The 21,854-nt window shown below is 37.4% G+C and overlaps 4 protein-coding genes across 4 annotated transcripts in view; 1 reads left to right on the top strand and 3 right to left on the bottom strand.

The window, feature by feature from the left end:
- Positions 1–524, top strand: part of xrn2 (5'-3' exoribonuclease 2) — a 39,480-nt gene extending 38,956 nt beyond the window's left edge. The window contains exon 31 of the mRNA XM_083899190.1: positions 282–524. Coding sequence (XP_083755316.1) covers positions 282–344 — 63 coding nt within the window. The 3' untranslated portion in view covers positions 345–524. The remainder of the gene's footprint in view (positions 1–281) is intronic.
- Positions 525–1,971: 1,447 nt separating this feature from the next.
- On the bottom strand, positions 1,972–4,424 carry nkx2.4b (NK2 homeobox 4b; the record flags this gene model as incomplete). Its single annotated transcript, XM_083898675.1, has 3 exons — positions 1,972–2,645; positions 3,818–3,973; positions 4,265–4,424. 3 exons carry the CDS (start codon positions 4,422–4,424, stop codon positions 1,972–1,974), a joined length of 990 nt encoding a protein of 329 aa, XP_083754801.1.
- Positions 4,425–9,408: 4,984 nt separating this feature from the next.
- nkx2.2b (NK2 homeobox 2b) lies at positions 9,409–11,355 on the bottom strand (the record flags this gene model as incomplete). The annotated part of the gene is made up of 2 exons (XM_083898674.1): positions 9,409–9,950; positions 11,166–11,355. The coding sequence occupies 2 exons, from the start codon at positions 11,353–11,355 to the stop codon at positions 9,409–9,411; spliced, it is 732 nt and encodes a 243-aa protein (XP_083754800.1).
- A 1,574-nt stretch (positions 11,356–12,929) lies between these two features.
- LOC310934644 (cell cycle control protein 50A-like) lies at positions 12,930–21,053 on the bottom strand. The gene is made up of 7 exons (XM_083898431.1): positions 20,551–21,053; positions 19,738–19,857; positions 19,549–19,656; positions 18,105–18,192; positions 17,865–18,008; positions 15,925–16,131; positions 12,930–14,478 (listed from the first exon to the last, which is right to left on the bottom strand). The coding sequence occupies exons 1-7, from the start codon at positions 20,791–20,793 to the stop codon at positions 14,285–14,287; spliced, it is 1,104 nt and encodes a 367-aa protein (XP_083754557.1). The 5' UTR covers positions 20,794–21,053; the 3' UTR covers positions 12,930–14,284.
- Positions 21,054–21,854: the final 801 nt, after the last annotated feature.

The following is a 21,854-nucleotide window of genomic DNA, read 5'->3' as shown; positions in this document are numbered from 1 at the left end:
GAACTTTATTTAAATCATTTTATTATTATTATTATTATTATTATTATTGTTTTCTTTCTAGTTTTTCATTTTATAAAAGGTGAACTTTTATTCTTGCTAAACTCTTGTTATTTTTTCTTTCATTTAAATATTCTTTAGTTTGCCATTTTTAAATGGTTCGATTTTAAGACGTGAAAAAAGACAAAAAACTGAACACATTTGTTTTTGTTTGTGTTTTAACTTGTTAATGTGTGTGTGTGTGTGTGTGTGTGTGTGTGTGTGTGTGTGTGTGTGTGTTGCAGGGTTACGGCTCAGGCCGAGGTTTCCCGCCTCCTCCTCCGTCCAGAAGATACAACTGGAAATAAAACGACGGAACGAGCTTTTCTTTTCTTTTTTTGTTAAAGAAAACGAAAAAAAAAATTAATTCTTCTTTTTCTTTTTTATCGTCTTGTACAATGATTTTTTTTTTCCTTTTATCCTTCTTTGAACAAAGGAAAACGCACTCGTGTTAACGTGTGATTTTTAAGCCAAACGACCTGTAAAACTTGTCCAAAACAAGTGAGTCAATGATGTTTGTTTGAGAGAAATCTCCAAAAAAAATCTGTGTTCAAACAAATCCACGAATAAAAGTCATGGAGGAAATGAAACGTTGACTTCCTGTCAAATTTGATGTAATAATCCCAGGAATCCTCCACTGTAGCCGAGGCAGTGAACGTCTCACGGAGAAAATGTTGTGATGCGTTCAAGTGCCATCATGTTTTTTTTTGTTATACAAATTTTTTTATTTCAAAAACGCAAACAAAAACATCAATGTTAATTTTTTATTCTGTGAATTTGTTTTGTTTTGGCAACAATTTAGTCCAAATAATTAGAGTTATTTCTGTTTGATTTAAAGTTTAAAGAAAAATTGTGATTTAAATAAATAATCCAAATGTTTAACTTCAGCTTTTCTTTTTCTAAAACTTAAATTCTAAAGCTTGAATGTGTCAGAATATAAAGTTAAAAGTCTGTGATATTTATTTATTTATCTTTTTATTAAAATCATAAATTCTCTGCAGAAAAGTTTACACAAAAGTTTTCACTTTACTTCAGATTTGAAAACTAAAAAATCAATACTTTTTTTTTTTATGAATCAAAACTTTCCAAAAAACCTCAAACAAAACTTGTTTAAATCTATTTAATTAGACAAATATAAATATGTAATTTAAAGAATTGATTTTAGTGATTTTAATTTGCGTAAGAGGAATTCTTCTGAGGAAATTGTGTGAACTGACCCTTTAATAATTTATCAATCAATCTTTTTGATTGATAAATTATCTCTAATCTTTTTTTCAATCAAAAAAAAAGTTTGATTAATAATTTACAGTTTCAGAAGAAAATCTGAAATTATAAATCTGGATTTTCTTTTCAGATTGAAAAATCCCAAAAGCAAATTTTAAAGATTTTTCTCAAAAATTTCTTTCAAAAATAATAAACTTGTTTTAAACTTTTTAAAGTAAAAAGTGTTTTAATTTAAAGTCTCAGTTCACAATATTTTCTCCAATTTCAAAGAAACCCTGAAATTTAAATTTCTTCAGATAAACAAAATTCAGCTGTAACTAAAAAAAAAAGTGTATTTATATTTATAATCCCGCAATAATTTAAATGATTATTAGAAACGAGAAGGGCGAAAAAGAGCTGAATTCACTCAGATTTAGATTTAATGATTTCGTTTTTCTCTCAGAAGCAGCAGCTGAAGTCAAATTCATTTACAAAAAAACAAAATATAAAAGAATCATCGAACAAATGTCTTTTTTTCTTTTTCTTTTAAAACAAGAAAATAATCTGCCGAGAATCCGAGAGCAGAAGTTCAAACATCCGGGAATTTACCGCAAACAGAAGTGTTTTTATCAACGGTCTCAGAAACGATCCCGACCCCGGGGAACGAGCGCCTCAGGCCCGCTGTGTCCCCGCTGTCCTGTCCCCGCTGTCCTGTCCCCGGTGTCCTGTCCTCTACCACGTCCTCCCGTACAGTAAGCCGGAGCCGATCATGTTGTAATCGATCAGCGCCACGTCACTTCCCGTCATCATCATCACGGGACTCGGACTCGGGGACATGTCCTCCAGCTCGTCGGTGGACGAGGACACCGGGTTCAGCTGCAGCTGTGGACCGTTCCCGGTCTCCCGCTGTCTGCCGCCGCTCTGGCTGACCTGGTTCTGGCTCGACCCGCTTTTTTCGTTCTTGGACAGAACCGGGGACACGGAGGACGAGCGGCGGCTCGGGTCGCACGCTCCTCCGGTTCCTCCGGTTCTCTCCTGCTGCGGCGGCGGCGGCGGGGCCTTGTCCTTGGACTGCCGCTTGAGTTTGTAGCGGTGGTTCTGGAACCAGATCTTGACCTGGTTCGGGCTCAGGTGGATCAGTCCGGCCAGGTGTTCTCTCTCCGGTGCCGACAGATATTTCTGCTGCTTGAATCGTCGCTCGAGCTCAAACACCTGAGCCTGCGAGAACAGAACCCGCCGCTTCCGGCGCGGCGCGGCTGCTGCAGCGGCGGCGGCAGCGGCAGCGGCTGCGGCGGCGTGAAGCGACACCACGGACTTAGCGGCGGAATCCATCCCGGTGAAAGAGCTCATCATCCCGGACACGTTCATCCCGGCGGCCGCGGCGGAAGGGCCCATGAATCTGGAAACTGAGAACAAACGAAAGTTTAGCAAACGAATGAATTAATAATACGAATATTAATCATCATAGAGTCGTTATTATTATTATTATTATTATTAATAATTATTTAATTCAAACATTTGGGAATGTTCTCCCGCCTTTTTGTAAATTAAATCTCGAGATTAAAAAGTCAAATAAAATTGTAAATCGAATTATCTTGAGTTTTGCGTTTTTTTAAAAAAGAGGGATTCAAAGATATTGAGTTTTTAAACTAATTTACATGTCGAACATATTTTTAAATGTAAACACTTCACTATAATGTCTATGGCGATTTGAATAGTTCTCTGTTTTAATCGCAGATTTATTCCACAAAATTAGAAACACATTCAGATTTGTTCGAAAATGTTTACATTTAAATTCTTCATCTGTTTGTTGCCTTCAGGCCTTTTTCTAAACAAGAAAACATCAGTTTGATTGGAAATAATTTGTGTTAAATATTTTTTATTCCATAGACATTTTTAACAGGTGTTTTCATTCGTTATTCAAGTTTTAAAGATTTACAAATGTGTGTTTCTGATCTTTAAAAACTACACAATTCTTAATTATTTACATTTCAAGTCAAATGAGGGTTTAATTAGTTGTTTAATCAAACGGTTTGATTAAAATGTTTTATTCAAAATTATGTTTTTATTCCACACATTTAATTTTAATTAAGTAGTTAAAACATTATACTGTTTAAAGTTTTAAATATTCGTCTTTTTTAAACGATATAGTTCTGATGGTTTTTTAATTTTAGGTTCATAACTTTATAAAATCATGTTGTTTTTTTTCAGACATTTTAAAACCTTGATCTGTTTGAATCAAAGTTTTAATATTTGAATTTTTCCGTCACTTTTAAGAACTTTTTTAAAACCGTGGAGATGATGAATAATTTAAAGTTTATGAAATTAACCTGATATTTCGTTTGTTACGGTATTTTTTAAACGGATAAAATCATATTAATGTTAATATTTTTCATTTTCTGAGGAAAAAAAAAGACACTTTTTAAAAACTTTTCTCGTCAGTTTTCGTTCATGTTAAAGTTTCCACGTTTTGTTTTCTCGTTTTTTTTTCACCGGGAAGAAATTAAAAACTTAACTTCAGTGAAGTTTTCAAAGAGTTTTGTTTGTTTTTGTGTTTGTTTGTTTTGTTTGTTCTTACTCGTGCTGTATCGAGGCTCCGGGCCGCTGAACCACGCCGCTCCTCCACCTCCTCCTCCTCCTCCTCCTCCTCTCACCGTGTCCTGGTAGGACGGAAGTTCTCCCCCGTTACAGAATCCACTCACGGCCCCGGAGAACTGCGGCACCGCGTGGGAAACATGATGATGATGATGATGATGTGGAGGATGAGGAGGAGGATGAGGATGATGAGGGTGGTGATGGAGGAAAGTCCCGCCGGGTCCCAGCGCGGAGGCCGAGGCTGAGGTGGAGGAGCAGGAGGAGGAAGATGATGATGAAGAGGAGGAGGAGGACAGGTGGTGGTGATGAAGATGTGGAGGTAACGGCTGCTGCTGATGATGATGGTGATGATGATGAAGGTGCTGCTGGTTCTGGTTCTGGTTGTGGTTGTGGTTGTGGTTGTGGTTGTGGTTGTGGTGCTGCGGTGCACCGGCCTGATGGACGTGCGGCTGCCGGTAGGAGGTCAGCGGGGACCCGAGGCTTCCTGCGGCGGCGTCCACGCCCCCGAACCTCCGGTAAGTTTCCTCCATGGGACTGAGGATGTCCGAGACCGAGAAGGGAGTGGAGGACAAGGAGGACAAGGAGGACATGATGCGGCTGCGGCACCTGGTCCTGGTCCTGGTCCTGGTCCTGGTCCTGGTCCTGGTCCTGGTCCTGGTAAAGCTCCTCTGACACTGTGTGATGTCCGGTGTGTGTGTGTGTGTGTGTGTGTGTGGAGGAGTTTGTTCTTATCTCACTGAACTCACTCTGTCACGTGGAGGCAGGGGGCGGAGCCACGTGGACACACACACACACACACACACACGTTTGCACAGCATCCCTCCTGAGGACCCTCACAGACACACAATGCATTCCTGAACCTTAAAACCAGGTCTTAACCCAGAGAAAGTCCTTTAAACATGTTCATGACTTACATCATTTCCTGGAGACTTACTTTAACCTTAACGTTAAGGTTAACATAAAATTAACGTTAACGTTAACTTAAACCTTAACGTAAACCTTAACTTAAACCTTAACCTTAACGTAAACTTTAACATAAACCTTAACTTAAACCTTAACGTAAACCTTAATTTAAACCTTAACCTTAACGTAAACTTTAACGTAAACCTTAACTTAAACCTTAACTTAAACCATAACCTTAACGTAAACCTTAATTTAAACCTTAACCTTTACTTAAACCTTAACGTAAACCTTAACTTAAACCTTAACCTTAACGTAAACTTTAACATAAACCTTAACTTAAACCTTAACGTAAACCTTAAAGTAAACCTTAAAGTAAACCTTAACTTAAACCTTAACGTTAACCTTAACTTAAACCTTAACTTAAACCTTAACCTTAACTTAAACCTTAACGTTAACCTTAACCTTAACGTAAACCTTAACTTAAACCTTAACTTAAACCTTAACCATAACGTAAACCTTAACTTGAACCTTAACTTAAACCTTAACCTTAATGTAAACCTTAACTTAAACCTTGACCTTAACGTAAACCTTAACTTAAACATTAACTTAAACCTTAACCTTAACGTAAACCTTAACTTAAACCTTAACATTAACCTTAACTTAAACCTTAACTTAAACCTTAACCTTAACTTAAACCTTAACGTAAACCTTAACTTAAACCTTAACCTTAACGTAAACCTTAACTTAAACCTTAACTTAAACCTTAACCATAACGTAAACCTTAACTTGAACCTTAACTTAAACCTTAACCTTAATGTAAACCTTAACTTAAACCTTGACCTTAACGTAAACCTTAACTTAAACCTTAACCTTAACGTAAACCTTAACTTAAACCTTAACTTAAACCTTAACCTTAACGTAAACCTTAACTTGAACCTTAACTTAAACCTTAACGTAAACATTAACGTAAACATTAACCTTATTTTAAACCTTAACCTTAACGTAAACCTTAAAGTAAACATTAACCTTATTTTAAACCTTAACTTAAACCTTAACTTAAACCTTAACTTAAACCTTAACTTAAACCTTAACTTAAACGTAATAATTACAGTCGTCAGAGGACTTGACTGTGAACACACACACACACACACGTGTCCCCACAACATCAGTAATACCTGTAACACACACACACACACCACTTGTTTTTATGTCTTAGTGAGGACACAAACATGAACACATTCACTAAACGTCTTCACCTTAGAACCAGGTCTTCAGCCTGGACGTGACGATCAGAGGAGAGGTCCTCACAGAGACACAAGAACGTACACACACACACACACACACACGTAAACATTAATATTAATGACCAAAAACACAATAATAATAATAATAATAATAATATTTAAATGAGTTAAATCTAAAACAAAGTTCTTCTGTGACGTCATCACTGATCTCAGAGGTCAAAGGTCACAGTTCCTGAAGTGTCCTTTAGTGAAGGCTGAGTGAGTTTGTGAGGAGGTCAGAGGTCAAGACGCTGCTGACGCTGCTGCAACACACACACACACACACACACACACACACACACACTCACTCAGTCACATATTCACTCACTCACAGATTCACTCACTCACTCACATATTCACTCACTCACTCACATATTCACTCACTCACTCACATATTCACTCATTCACTCACATATTCACTCACTCACATTCACTCACTCACTCACTCACATTCACTCACTCACTCACATATTCACTCACTCACAGATTCACTCACTCACATATTCACTCACTCACTCACATATTCACTCACTCACTCACGTACTCACTCAGTCACATATTCACTCACTCACGTATTCACTCACTCACTCACATATTCACTCACTCACTCATTCACATATTCACTCACTCACATATTCACATATTCACTCACTCACTCATTCACATATTCACTCACTCACTCACTCATTCACATAGTCACTCACTCACTCATTCACTCACATACTCACATAATCACTCATTCACTCACTCACTCACTCACATATTCACTCACTCACATATTCACACACTCACTCACTCACATATTCACTCACTCATATTCATTCACTCACTCACATATTCACTCACTCACAGATTCACTCACACACATTTTCACTCACTCACAGATTCACTCACTCACAGATTCATTCACTCACTGACATATTCACTCACATATTCACTCACTCACTCACTCACTCACTCACTCACTCACATATTCACTCACTCACATATTCACTCACTCACATATTCACTCACTCACTCACTCACTCATATATTCACTCACTCACATATTCACTCACTCACTCATTCATATATATTCACTCACTCACATATTCACTCACTCACTCATTCATATATATTCACTCACTCACTCACATATTCACTCACTCACTCATTCATATATTCACTCAATCACTCACATATTCACTCACTCACTCACATATTCACTCCCTCACTCACATATTCACTCACTCACTCACATATTCACTCCCTCACTCACATATTCACTCACTCACTCACTCACTCAGTCACTCACTCACTCACTCACTTACACGTTCATCTTCATTAATCTCTGGGTGTTTGTCCTCCTCACCAGCAGAGGGCGATGAAACTCACCTGTGGTTCAGCAGAAGACTGGACGAGGTCAGAGGTCAGAGGTCACATGGTCCAGGTCAGTGTTTTGTCACAGAACATGTTTGTTGTTGTTGTTGTTGGCTAATGTTGGCTAACTTTGGTTGTGTGTCTGTTTGTTGTTGTTAGCTAATGTTGGCTAACTTCCTGTATGTTGCTACTGTTAGCATTCACAATTTCATCAAAAGACATAACCGAAACTGTGTTTGACGTGTGTGCGTGTGTGTGCGTGTGTGTGATTTTATTCAAGCGTGTGCTGCCACCTGCTGGCTGTTAATGAATGTACAAATAAATATGGAATATGAGGATTTTTAAATTCAAACTAAATCAAAAATGTGTTTTTTTAAATGTATATTTGTATCAAACACTGAAGATCATATATTTACATTAATGGTAAAATAATGACTTTATAAAACTATACAACATTTAAATTATTTGAAGAAAATTAGCTCTTTATTTTTTAAGAAGAAGAAAAAAGGAAAATATTTGAGTTTTTTTGTTTTAATTCCTGGTTTAATTTCTCTTGTTTTTCTCTTTTTCACAAAGATCCTGGAGAATAAAAATAAGCTCAAACTTCAGAAAATCACGGTAAGTTTAATTTTACGTCTTAATACGTTTAATTTAAAATAATTATAACGTCAAGAATATTTGGATTATTGTAGATTCAGCTCAGTTTAAGTTTAACAACATTTTTACTTCTCATAAATTAAATGTCCTGATTTCTTAATCTAAAATAATAACAACAATAATAATAACTATAATAATAACAATAATAATAATAACTATAATAATAACAATAATAATAATAACAATAATAATAACAATAATAATAATAATAATAATAACAATAATAATATGTATTTATGATTTAATAAAAGAAACCTTTCTGATCACATGAATGAGACTTTTATTCACCGTCATTATCATAAATATCAAGTTTGTTACAAACACGTGACGTCATCGACAGAATAAATAAATACAAACATCCTTCAAAATAAAAGTTTTCACCAAACTCCGTTAAAAAAACAACAACAATTTTTCGATCTTTTTCATCAGAATCGTTGAATTCTTCATGATTGTGTGAGTGTTGATGTGATTTCTAAACTCCTCACTCAGACTCTTTCTCTCCGGCTTCACACGTGCGCCCCCTGCTGTTCGTGATCTGTAGTTTTTATGACTCTTTATGACATTTTTAGTTCGTCTCATTTGAATAAAACCTGAAAACAGAATTCTTTAATTTAAACAGTTTTTGTTGACTAATGAGGAAGTTTTTTTTTTTTTTTAATTCTTCTTTGTTTGAAAAACACTTTTATTTTGGAGCAGATTTTCAAATTAAAACCGTTGAATGACTCATGATTGTGTGCGTGTTGTCGCCCTCACACACACATCTGAATGAATCTAATATTTTAATAGATTATTTTATTTATACATTTCAGTTTAAATAAAATAAAACTAAAATGACAAAATGACGTTTAAAATGACGTCATCGTCGAATGATGATAAAAACGTTTAAGTCTCTTTGTTTATTTTTGGACCAGTTTTTCAAACTAAAATTGATTTAATCTAATTTTAATACAAAATCGGTTTAAATTCATTTATTTAAACATTTTAGTTGAATGATGATAAAAAAAACGTTTTAGTTTAAGTTTAAAATTGATTTAATCTGATTTTTAATGTAAATCGGTTTAAATTCTTTTATTTAAAAACCTTTTACTTGAATGGTGATAAAAAACGTTTTAGTTTAAGTTTAAAATTGATTTAATCTGATTTTTAATATAAATCAGTTGGAATTCTTTTATTCAAACGTTTTAGTTAAATGATGATAAAACGTTTTTGTTTATTTTGGAGGATTTTCTTCAGATTTAAACCAAACTCCGTTGGAAAAAAACGCGTATTTTTCTCTCTTTTCTCTCAGAATCGCTTGATTCCTCGTTGTTGTTGTTGTTGTTTGTGCCGTGATGTTTATTCAGTGTCTCAGTGTAAATCCTCACTTCCGGCTTCACCAGCTCCAGCTCCACATGTGCGCCTGGAGCTGCGGGTGGAGCTGCGGCTGCAGGCCCGGCTGCTCGGGGCCGTACGCGGCGGCGCGCAGCAGCGGCGCGTACGCGCACAGGTTGAGGCTCAGGCCGCTCCTCAGCTGCGCCGCGGCCTCCAGCTCGCGCGCGGCGGCGATGCGCTCGCCGCTCTTCGCGTCGCGCATCAGCAGCGGGATGGCGACGCGGCGCGGCGGAAGCAGCTGCAGCTGCAGCGCCTCGAGGCTGCGCTCGGCGCGCGCGCGCTTCATCTTGTAGCGGTGGTTCTGGAACCAGATCTTGACCTGGTTCGGGGTGAGGCGGATCAGACCCGCCAGGTGCTCCCGCTCCGGCGCCGACAGGTAGCGCTGCAGCCGGAAGCGACGCTCGAGCTCGAAGGTCTGCGCTTTGGAGAAAAGCACGCGCCGCTTCCGCCCGCGGCCCTTCTGCGCCTCTGCGCTCGCGCAGTCCCGCTCTGCGTCCGCGAGGGACTTGGACTCGGACCTGGACTTTAGGGAGAGACCATGTACTGTGGTGGGGGGGAGGACAAGTAATCTGATTACTCTCTGATAACAAACTTTATTGATAAAAAAAAAAAACTGCACAAACAAACGAAACAACAACAAACATCAATAACTAATAAACAACAACAGTTGTTTTTCTTCATGTTTAAATGAAGAAAAACATCACAACAACAGACTTTATCCATTTTGCGCGCGTGGACACAGTGATGATGATGATGATGAAGATGATGATGATGATGATGATGAAGATGATGATGATGATGATGATGATGAGGTCACTTATTTCCTTAATTTGGGAAAATTAGAGATCATTGTCACATATTTTCAGATTATATTCATATTATTGCAGCTCAAAGACTCTCAGAATAATCTCTCATAAGAATAATCTCTAATCTCTAATAAGAATAATCTCTCATAAGAATAATCTCCATTAAAAATAATCTCTAATAAGAATAATCTCCATTAAAAATAATCTCCAATAAGAATAATCTCTAATCAGAATAATCTCTCATAAGAATAATCTCTATTAAAATTAATCTCTTATCAGAATAATCTCAAATAAAAATAATCTCTATTAAAAATAATCTCTAATAAGAATAATCTCAAATAAAAATAATCTCTAATCAAAACCAAAGCTTCTGATTGTGTTTAACTATTAAAATAAACTCTAGAAACATTATTACAGTTTTAAATTGTCTCCGTAAAAAGAGGGAAAAAATAGACGTTGATCCATTTTACGCACGGCTGCGCGTGGCTCTGTGGCTGCGCGTGGACACCGTGACGATGAGGTCATTTTTAATCATAATCTCAGATTAAGTTCGGAATATTTGAAATAAAGATTCACTTCATTGTTTTTCCCACAAACTTCCTTTAACTTAAATAAAAGACGAACGAGCGGATTAAAGCTGCAGAAGATGAAACAACAACAGTGACTGGATCGGATTTTAATCCGATTAACGCTTCGACTGAACGAGACCGATGTGAGGAATCAGGAGAAAGTGACGATGATCTGATCTGAGGTCATTTCTCTCAACGTTAAACATTCATCTGAATAGAAAAAGGTCGCGTATTTAACGTAAATGTCCGCGTTTTACGGCAGTTTTTACGCACGAGTTTCTGTGACTTTTTAGTCTTGAATATTTAATAAATAACAATAATAATAATAACAACAACAATAATAATAATAATAAATAATAATAATAAAAACTAAATATCCTCACGGGAGAAGTTGATGTTCCCGCGGCTCCAGCTGCTCAGGCCGGTAAACGTCTCCGCTCCCGGAGCCTCGGTGTCCTCCTCCTCCGTCTCCTCGGTCCCTGAGCCCGGACCGTCAGCACCGTCAGCACCGTCACGGAGGTCCAGGAGATCCCGGACTGAAAACCCTGTTTTTGTGTTTGAGCCAAAAGACATGATGAAGAAAGAGAGAGGAAGAGGAGCAGCAGCGGGCCGTTAAACAGCTGAGCGCAGCCGAGGGTTCGAGTCCATGAAGGTCCGGTAAACCGGAGAGAGGAGCGCGCGCCCTGTGTCCTTTTAAACTGTGTGTGTGTGTGTGTGTGTGTGTGTGTGTGTGTGTGTGTGTGTGTGTGTGTGTGTGTGGCGGGTCTCGGGAGGAAATAACTGTTTCACGATGGAGGATAAAACACACGCACGCGCAGGATCAGAGGTTTCATGTGACTAAAACAAGAATAGAAAAAAAAGTGTTTTAATAAAACAAAATAATTGTTTAAATTATTATTATTATTATGTTAATTATTTATTTAAAACAACAACGTAAATAAATAATGAAAATGTGACAATAAAAGCATGATCAGATAAAAACAGATTTAATAACATTTGTTCATATTTACGTAAAACAGCAGCGTTTAGTTTAAAAACAACTGACGTCATTGAACGAACATTTTTATTTGTTTAATTAGAAATAAGATTAATAATGAAATGATTTGCAAATGAATTCTGTTTTCAGGCTGATGTTAATAATTAAACGAATAAGAAAAAGATGAAAATGAAAATTTGCATATTCAGTTTTTACACAATCAAAATGTCTTTTTTTTTACATTTGGCGTAAAATATTTCAGAATTAAATAAAAGACAAAATTTTCCCTTTTTAAAAAAACAACAAAAAAGAACGTCATTTATATCATAATGAGTAAAAATATTTAAATTAAACGGGTGAATAAAATAAACTATAATAATAATAGTTATATTAATAATTATATTATTTTCATAATTTGTTTTTGTGTTTTTTTAGATTGACTAAAAATCAAGAACGTATTAAAAAAAATTACAAATTAAAATGGCTTTTTCTTCTAAATATTAAACAATATAAAAACAGAGAAAACCAAAAAAACTGCAGCTTTATTTTCTTCCCTGAGCGCACACTGCCCCCTGCTGTCTGACAGAGGAACTGCATACAGACGACACTACTGTCATTTCCGTTTCATTTATATTAAATTCATTCATATATTTATATAATCATTTATATTTTTCTGTCTAAATATATTTGTAATTGTACATTTTTATTTGCGTTGATAAAGCATTCTTTTATTTTGTTAGTTTTCCATTGTTAAATGAATAATAATAATAATAATAATAATCATTGTTTATTTTCAGTTCTAACACATTATTCATTTACTAACAGATAAATTAAAGGCCTGTAAAGTTAAAAAGTGATTTAGTTAGATATTATTTAAATGAAGTTTCCAGGAATAAAGAGAAACTGTAATGTAAGAATTAGTCCAACAGGGGGCAGCATTGTGTTAAAGAAAAGATAATTTTATTTATTCATTTAAATTTGTGACAAAGAAAAATGAGATCTGAAAAACAAAATAATGTCATTTTAAACGTTTAATATTTATTTTATATATTTATATTAAGTGTTGTAATCCTCGTGTGAGCCGTCGTTTAATCTTTAATCTGATTTATTCTCGCGTCTCTCAGGATAAATGTTTTCAGATTTATGGTAAAGACACAGATTTCACTTTAAAACCGTTTTATTGTTGTGAAACAACAGAAAAAACAAACAAACAAACGTCTTTAAATATTAACAACAGTTTTTTTTAACTTCAGTTTAAAGCAACAACGCGACGCAGACGAGAGACTATCAAAATAAAAGTCCACGACAATGTTTATCTGCGACTGCAGATGTTTACAGGTTTACCACATGCTTCACTTTGTTGTTGTTGTTGTTTTTCAAACCTCCCTGAGGTCCAAACGTGCAGACATCGGCTTCACTAACAATAAATAAACGAGAAACGTACGATTTTCAGTTTCAAAGCAGGCGACGGCGACAAAAAAAACGAGCAGCTCCGCGGCCATTTTCCCAGCATGCACCTCGGGACGACTCTAGCTCCGACAGGAAAACTCGTTGTGACGTGAGAATAAAGTTTTTCTGTTCTGAGTTTGAATAAATTAATCTTCATGCTAACGGATCGCGCTCAAACCTCCGCGTCGCGTTTACGGCGTTTGTGACGAGAAGATCGCGATCCGAGTTGATAAGTTGTCGTTTTCCTTGATTTAATTTTTCCGCGTGTCGTTGCCTAGCAACAGCGCAGTCACGACGTTAGCCCTTTCACGAGCGTTGTTGCGATGTCCACGGAAGTCCGAATTTACCTCCGCTCTAATTATTTTATCCCGAAACACTAACTTAGCATTCTTCGTAGCCTAGCAACTAAGTTCTCGTGGCTCCTCCCCCTTGAACATCAATCATGAAGAGTTCGCAATTGTTTACCTTTTGTCACTTTCGTCTCTCATTCTTTGTTTTTTCTACGATGATAAAATAATGGGGGGGGGGAAAGGCTAGCTAGCTAGCATTTATGTTGCCTAGCAAGCGTTTTGTCACTCGTTTACGTTCAAAAACGTCACGTTGTAAAAAAAAAAAAAAAAAGGCACTAAAATGAAACAGTTGACGGTTCCCGTCGTCTCCATGGTTACAGGATATCGACGTAAACATAAACACAGATAAACAGCTGATCCAGGTTTTTGGTCCGACACGTGCAGGACGAGGAGATGCAGTTGCGATGTTTTCTCACGCGCGACGAGCTCGACTGGTTGCGCTCGTGATCGTCTTCTTCTACGACGGTTTACCGGCAGCTCGTGTCCGTGACGACGCCCATCGTCAAAAACACAAACTCTCACGGGAGCGCGTACGTGAAACGGCGTAAATGTTAAATGTTAGCCTTCGACCGCAGCTACGTTTAAAATTCACTTTGGCAAAAATAAAGAAGACACTTTTGACTGCTGAAGACGTTAGCGTTAGCGTGGACACAGAGCGTTAAATGGATCACGCGACTACAGAAGAAGGACGAGGCGCCGTCGTCGCTGCGTGGCCAGCAGGGGGCGCTCAGTTGGAGATGTCGGCGCTGTTGTTGCGGTTGCCGTACTTGTGGTGGACGAGGAGCAGGACGACGCCCAGGAAGAAGCAGACGGAGCCCACGGTGATGTAGGCGATGCCCAGGAAGGGGTTTTTCCCTCCCATCCAGGAGATGGTGCTCAAGATCATCCTCTTCCTGCCCTCGAAGCTACGCACGGGGAAATCTGAAGGTTCAGCGAGTCAAGGACGGGAAAAATCACACCTGCTGAGTCACGACGGTCGAGTCATCGGCCGACATCGCAATCCTGACCGCGATCATCGAGATTCGCGATATTAACGCGATGAATAGAAAGTGTCGAGACTCAAAACTTCAGAGTCTGGGCCGACAGTGGTCAGAAACATCGCAGATATCACGATATATCGCGATATTTAAGCCACGATGCGATATCTCATGATGCTTAAGTCACAATATATCAAGATATTTAAGCCACAATATGATATCACAATATTTAAGTCACATTATATCATGATATTTAAGCCACGATACAATATATCACGATATTTAAATCATAATATTTAAGTCATGATATTATCACGATATTTAAGCCAGAATACGATATATCATGATATTTAAATCAAGACATATTGCGATATTTAAGCCACAATATGATAGTATCATGATATTTAAGCCACAATACGATATATCGCGATATTTAAGTCATGATATTATCACGATATTTAAGCCACAATACGATATTATCACGATATTTAAGTTAAGATATATTGCGATATTTAAGCCAGAATACGATATCACAATATTTAAGTCATAATATTATCACGATATTTAAGCCAGAACACGATATTATCACGATATTTAAGTTACAATATATTGCGATATTTAAGCCACAATACGATATCACAATATTTAAGTCATATTATCACGATATTTAAGCCAGAATACGATATATGATATTTAAGTCAAGATATATTGCGATATTTAAGCCACAATACAACATTATCATGATATCACAATAATTAAGTCCAATTCAACATTATGACATTTAAATCACGATATAATCACAATATTTAAGTCGCGCTATATCGCGATATTTCAGCCACAGTATAATCCAGTTTCTCGTGACTGTAATTCCAGCTGAGTCATGGTAAATCTGAGTCGTGGTAAAGCCGAGTCGTGGTTAAACTGAGTCGTGGTTAAACTGAGTCATGGTTAAACTGAGTCGTGGTAAAGCCGAGTCGTGGTTAAACTGAGTCATGGTAAAGCCGAGTCGTGGTTAAACTGAGTCGTGGTTAAACTGAGTCGTGGTAAAGCCGAGTCGTGGTAAAGCCGAGTCGTGGTTAAACTGAGTCGTGGTAAAGCTGAGTCGTGGTTAAACTGAGTCGTGGTAAAGCTGAGTCGTGGTTAAACTGAGTCGTGGTAAAGCTGAGTCGTGGTTAAACTGAGTCGTGGTTAAACTGAGTCGTGGTAAAGCCGAGTCGTGGTAAAGCCCAGTCGTGGTAAAGCCCAGTCGTGGTAAAGCCGAGTCGTGGTAAAGCCGAGTCGTGGTAAAGCCGGGTCGTGGTAAAGCTGAGTCGTGGTAAAGCCGAGTCGTGGTAAAGCCGAGTCGTGGTTAAGCCGAGTCGTGGTAAAGCCGAGTCGTGGTAAAGGATACTGTAGACGACCTCCAGAGTGTAGTTTCCTCTCTGCAGCGTCGGCACCATGTTGTCTTTCTTGTTGATGATGCGGTAGAGTTTCCTAAATGTCGGCAGAGCAGCCGTACGCATCCACACGATGAAGTCCTCGTTGATGAAGCCGTTGTTCAGAGGATCAGAGTCCAGATCGTAGACCGGACGACGCCAGTTCACCGGCTTTGACGTTCCTGAAACATCGAGCTTTACGTCAGTTTAAGTCTACGACGTGTTTAAGAACACGTTTACGTTTTTATCTTCACTGTGAGACAGACTTTTGTAAACCACTCACTCTCCCACACCAAAGCCCATAGAGAAAACCAGTGATTTTAGCTCACAGGGACACAGGAGCTGCTGGTCTACTGCTGCCTCGTGTGGTCACTTTGTGTCATTGTAAGTTAGTGATGGAGGCAGCAGTGGATCAACAACTCATGTGAACTCCTGTGTCTCTGTGATGTTAAAATCACTGCTTTACTCTATGGACTTTGGTGTGGGAGAGTGAGTGGTTTACTAACTCCTCCTGCTGACGTTTCTGTGGCTTCAGATCTGGCAGCGATCTCTTGTTTTTGTTTTTGTCACGATATTTAAGCCACAATACGATTTATCACGATATTTAAGTCACAATATTTAAGTCATGATATTATCACGATTTTTAAGCCAGAATACGATATATCACGATATTTAAGTCACGATATATCACGATATTTAAGCCACAATACGATTTATCACGATATTTAAGTCATAATATTATATCACAATATTTAAGCCAGAATACGATATATGATATTTAAGTCAAGATATATTGCAATATTTAAGCCTCAGTACAATATATCACGATATTTAAGTCACGATATATCACGATATTTAAGCCACAATACGATTTATCACGATATTTAAGTCACGATATTTAAGTCACGATATATCACGATTTTTAAGCCAGAATACGATATATCACGATATTTAAGTCACGATATATCACGATTTTTAAGCCAGAATACGATATATCACGATATTTAAGTCACGATATATCACGATATTTAAGCCACAATACGATTTATCACGATATTTAAGTCATAATATTATATCACAATATTTAAGCCAGAATACGATATATGATATTTAAGTCAAGATATATTGCGATATTTAAGCCTCAGTACAATATATCACAATATTTAAGTCACAATGTATCATGATATTTAAGCCACAATACAATATATTGCGATATTTATGTCACAATATTTAAGTCATGATATTATCACGATTTTTAAGCCAGAATACGATAAATCACGATATTTAAGTCACGATATATCACGATATTTAAGCCACAATACGATTTATCACGATATTTAAGTCATAATATTATATCACAATATTTAAGCCAGAATACGATATATGATATTTAAGTCAAGATATATTGCAATATTTAAGCCTCAGTACAATATATCACGATATTTAAGTCACGATATATCACGATATTTAAGCCACAATACGATTTATCACGATATTTAAGTCATAATATTATCACGATATTTAAGCCACAATACGATATATCGCGATATTTAAGTCACAATATTTAAGTCATGATATTATCACTATTTTTAAGCCAGAATACGATATATCATGATATTTAAGTCACGATATATCACGATATTTAAGCCACAATACGATTTATCACGATATTTAAGTCATAATATTATCACGATATTTAAGCCACAATACGATATATCGCGATATTTAAGTCACAATATTTAAGTCATGATATTATCACTATTTTTAAGCCAGAATACGATATATCATGATATTTAAGTCACGATATATCACGATATTTAAGTCACGATATATCACGATATTTAAGCCACAATACGATATCACAATATTTAAGTCATAATATTATCACGTCAAATCTCCAGACGCTCGTACAGACCTTGGAAAGCGGCCGTCAGGTTCTGCTCGTCTCCAGGGTTCCTGAACTTGACGTGTTTGTCGGCCCACCAGGCGATTCCTGTCGACGTCAGAGGAACCGGAACCTTTGTGCCGTTAGGGCTGTTGTAATAAAGCTCCAGAGTGTCTGAGACGGACGTAGAGATGAGGATTAAATAATAACAACAACAACAACAACAATAAAAATAATAATAATAGTGAGATGAAGGAAACCTCCTCTCACCGTTGAACATGCTGTTGGCGATGGCGCCACACGGCGCGATGGGCTTGTTGTCGTGATAAGCGTACGGCTCACATTCCTTACTGGGATACTGGGAATGAGATTAAGATTAAAGATTAAAGATTAAAGATGAGCGACGCCACCTTCTGGTGACAGCGAGAGCTGCAGCCAAAGCTGCTAAATGTCAAAAATTTAATGAAACGTATTGTCCGAGTTTGGAAATGTTTGAAGCGAATGTGGAAACATTTAAAAGGGTGAATTCTCTTAAATGTCCACCAGGGGGCGAATGATTCTAACTCTCTCTTTGTTTATAACATCAGTAAATATTTTCCTGAGCAGTTAATGACACACTATGAGACGCCATTTTGTGATTAATGTGAATATTTTCTTGTTTCTGTCATTTTTCAGCTTCTTAAATGTGAATATTTTCATGTTTCTGTCATTTTTCAGCTTCTTAAATGTGAATATTTTCACGTTTCTATCATTTTTCAGCTTCTTAAATGTGAATATTTTCATGTTTCTGTCATTTTTCAGCTTCTTAAATGTGAATATTTTCATGTTTCTGTCATTTTTCAGCTTCTTAAATGTGAATATTTTCACGTTTCTGTCATTTTTCAGCTTCTTAAATGTGAATATTTTCACGTTTCTGTCATTTTTCAGCTTCTTAAATGTGAATATTTTCACGTTTGTCATTTTTCAGCTTCTTAAATGTGAATATTTTCATGTTTCTGTCATTTTTCAGCTTCTTAAATGTGAATATTTTCACGTTTCTGTCATTTTTCAGCTTCTTAAATGTGAATATTTTCTCGTTTTTTTGTCATTTTTCAGCTTCTTAAATGTGAATATTTTCACGTTTCTGTCAATTTTCAGCTTCTTAAATGTGAATATTTTCACGTTTCTTTCATTTTTCAGCTTCTTAAATGTGAATATTTTCACGTTTCTGTCATTTTTCAGCTTCTTAAATGTGAATATTTTCACGTTTCTGTCATTTTTCAGCTTCTTAAATGTGAATATTTTCATGTTTCTATAATTTTTCAGCTTCTTAAATGTGAATATTTTCATGTTTCTGTCATTTTTCAGCTTCTTAAATGTGAATATTTTCACGTTTCTGTCAATTTTCAGCTTCTTAAATGTGAATATTTTCTCGTTTTTTGTCATTTTTCAGCTTCTTAAATGTGAATATTTTCATGTTTCTGTCATTTTTTAGCTTCTTAAATGTGAATATTTTCACGTTTCTGTCATTTTTAAAGCAGAGACGTCTCCTGCGTTGTTCTTAAATCTCGGCAGACAAACGTTGTTGTGTTGTTTTCTTCCTGGTTGTTTGTTAAAAGCCTCAGACGTCGATCAGGTGGACGTCTAATGTTGCTGTAAAAGCTTTTTGTGCAGCAGTGAACGATGGAGATGCAGTTACTGATTTAATTCCATGCGTTCTGTTCCCTGGACGGACCTTGAGGGAGTTGACGTCTCCGTTCAGCTGGCTGTCGTCTCTCGACTTGACGTAGCGACGGTGGTTCTGGTAGAAGTTGGAGAGGCCGTAATACATGAAGACGTTGTTCTGTGGAAGACAAAAGACGATCACAGTGTGTTTGCGACGTAGAAACCTGGCGACTGCGTCTCGTCAGTGCGACTCGCTGACCTCGTACGACTGCTCCAGGTAGAAGGGGATGGAGCAGGTGCACGGCCTGGTGCTGTTCCAGCTGAAGTTCTGAGAGCAGTTGAAGCACGGACTGGACATGTCCACTCCTGTGTAATCGATCTGAGACACAGACGGAGACAGAAATAACAGTGTTCAGTGAATTAACCGTGAACAAAAATACTCTGCATTGTTTTCAGATGTATCTTCAGATTCATCTAAAAGTCAAAAATACTAAATTAATGTTATTTGTGATGGTCGCAAACTGCTAAATCATCACATTTTATCATCTGCATCATTTTCAGGGAGATATTTGTGCTTAAAACAAGTGTTTGAGTGACATTTTGTCATCATATACAATTATTTATTCATTTTTAAACGCTTTAATGCACCAATTTAATGTGTAAAATAACAAAAACAGATGTAAACACAGGACATAGACGAGCAAAGTCATTAAACTAAGAAGTAAAACAACTGAGTGAAACATGTAGAAATGAATATAAACAAAATGTGCGTGATTATTCATGGTAGTAAGTCAGTCCAACATTAATCACATGTTTTAAATGTTTAAAAAATCTATGCCGAATTTTACAGATAAACACTGACGTCACAGAAATGATTGCGGAAGTGGAAGAAATTCGTAAAAACACCTTAAAAACACGACAGTTTTATTCCAAATATCTCTTTCGTGAACGGGATTTGGTTCCAGTGATTCCCAGATTCAGGACGAAGTTTTATTTGACGGTTCGTATTAATTTGACTTCTTTTAAACGTTAAAGATGCGACTCGGTAAACAGAGAAATAAACCAGCGTCACCTCGAACTCCTTGATGTTGTTGGAGGTGACGTAGAGGCCGATGCCGATGGGGATGAAGATGAGTCCGATGATGAAGAAGGCGGGCAGCACGGTGCCCGCGGTCAGGATGGGCTGCCACGCCGGGAGTCGCTGCTGTTTGAAGGCCGTGTTTTCGGGCTTCTTGCTCCGCAGGGCTGCGCCGCCGGGCCCGCTCACACTGATGTGTCCGTCCTCGTCTTTAGCGTTGTAGCTGGACGCCATCATGACTGCGGAAGAGCTGCTGCTGCTGCTGCTGCTAGCGTTAGCCTGCTAACACCGTTAGCCGCTCTCTGTCACCGACTTTATACTAATATAAAACTAAACGCTCCAAACTGAGCGCGTTCACGGTTGACGACGAGCGACTTCACTTTATAAACAATGCGGGTGACGTGACGTCATGTGCGTTGTTTGAATAACAGGCGATTTTATTCCATATTTAAGTCGTCTACGGTGCTAGCTGCGAGGCTAGCTGCGGCTGCTCCTTCCGGAAGTTTACATCCAGTGACAGCAACACGGAGTGACGTCACTGCTGCCTTCACGGGATGTCGGAAATATCAGTTGGAAAAGCGATTTCCGATTCAGCGGAACATTTTTATGATTTAATCGTCATCTGCCGCGGTTATTTCGGTCACTGTCTCTTCCCACATTTCTAATCGGATTCCACCAACTACTACATCACAACGAACGGTCCCCGTTCAGCACATTAGCGGTACTTAATAGTACTTTTTGGAGTGTCTGCGCGTTCCAGCTGTGTTTCTCCCACGGGACATCAAAGGCAACTGTTTTGAGTTGAACGCATTGATAATAAAAGTGTGTTTATATGAGATCAAAGGTGGAAAAAAGGAACCAAAAAGTGAGCAGAAATGAGGACAGAAGCAAAATATACGTGAATAAATAAGACAAATCAATAACAATTTGCATTGTAGTATTTAAACTAGAGGTCTCAAACCTGTGGTTCACGGCCCCTCAATGTATTTCATGTGTCCCACCATGTAATACCAAGTTAAAATATCTGTTTTTGATATTTATACATTAATTTTGCATCATAAACCCTATTTTTTATTATTTTTTTAATTGTCAACCACATGTTTAAGGTACATATACATACATATATATATTTTAATGTGCTGTTTTTCTTTCACACACTGAAAAATTCGATTAGTGTCTGTTAATCACGTAACTGCCATATGGTTTTGTCGACTGGCTTGAAACTTGGTAGTTATTAATCCCTGAGGGAAACTATTTCCTCGTATGAGGAGAATTAAGACGACTAAAGACACACACAC

Source organism: Microchirus variegatus, assembly GCF_963457635.1.
Source record: "Microchirus variegatus genome assembly, chromosome: 12".
Classification (NCBI taxonomy): Eukaryota; Metazoa; Chordata; class Actinopteri; order Pleuronectiformes; family Soleidae; genus Microchirus; species Microchirus variegatus.
This window is presented reverse-complemented; position numbering and strand designations above follow the sequence as displayed.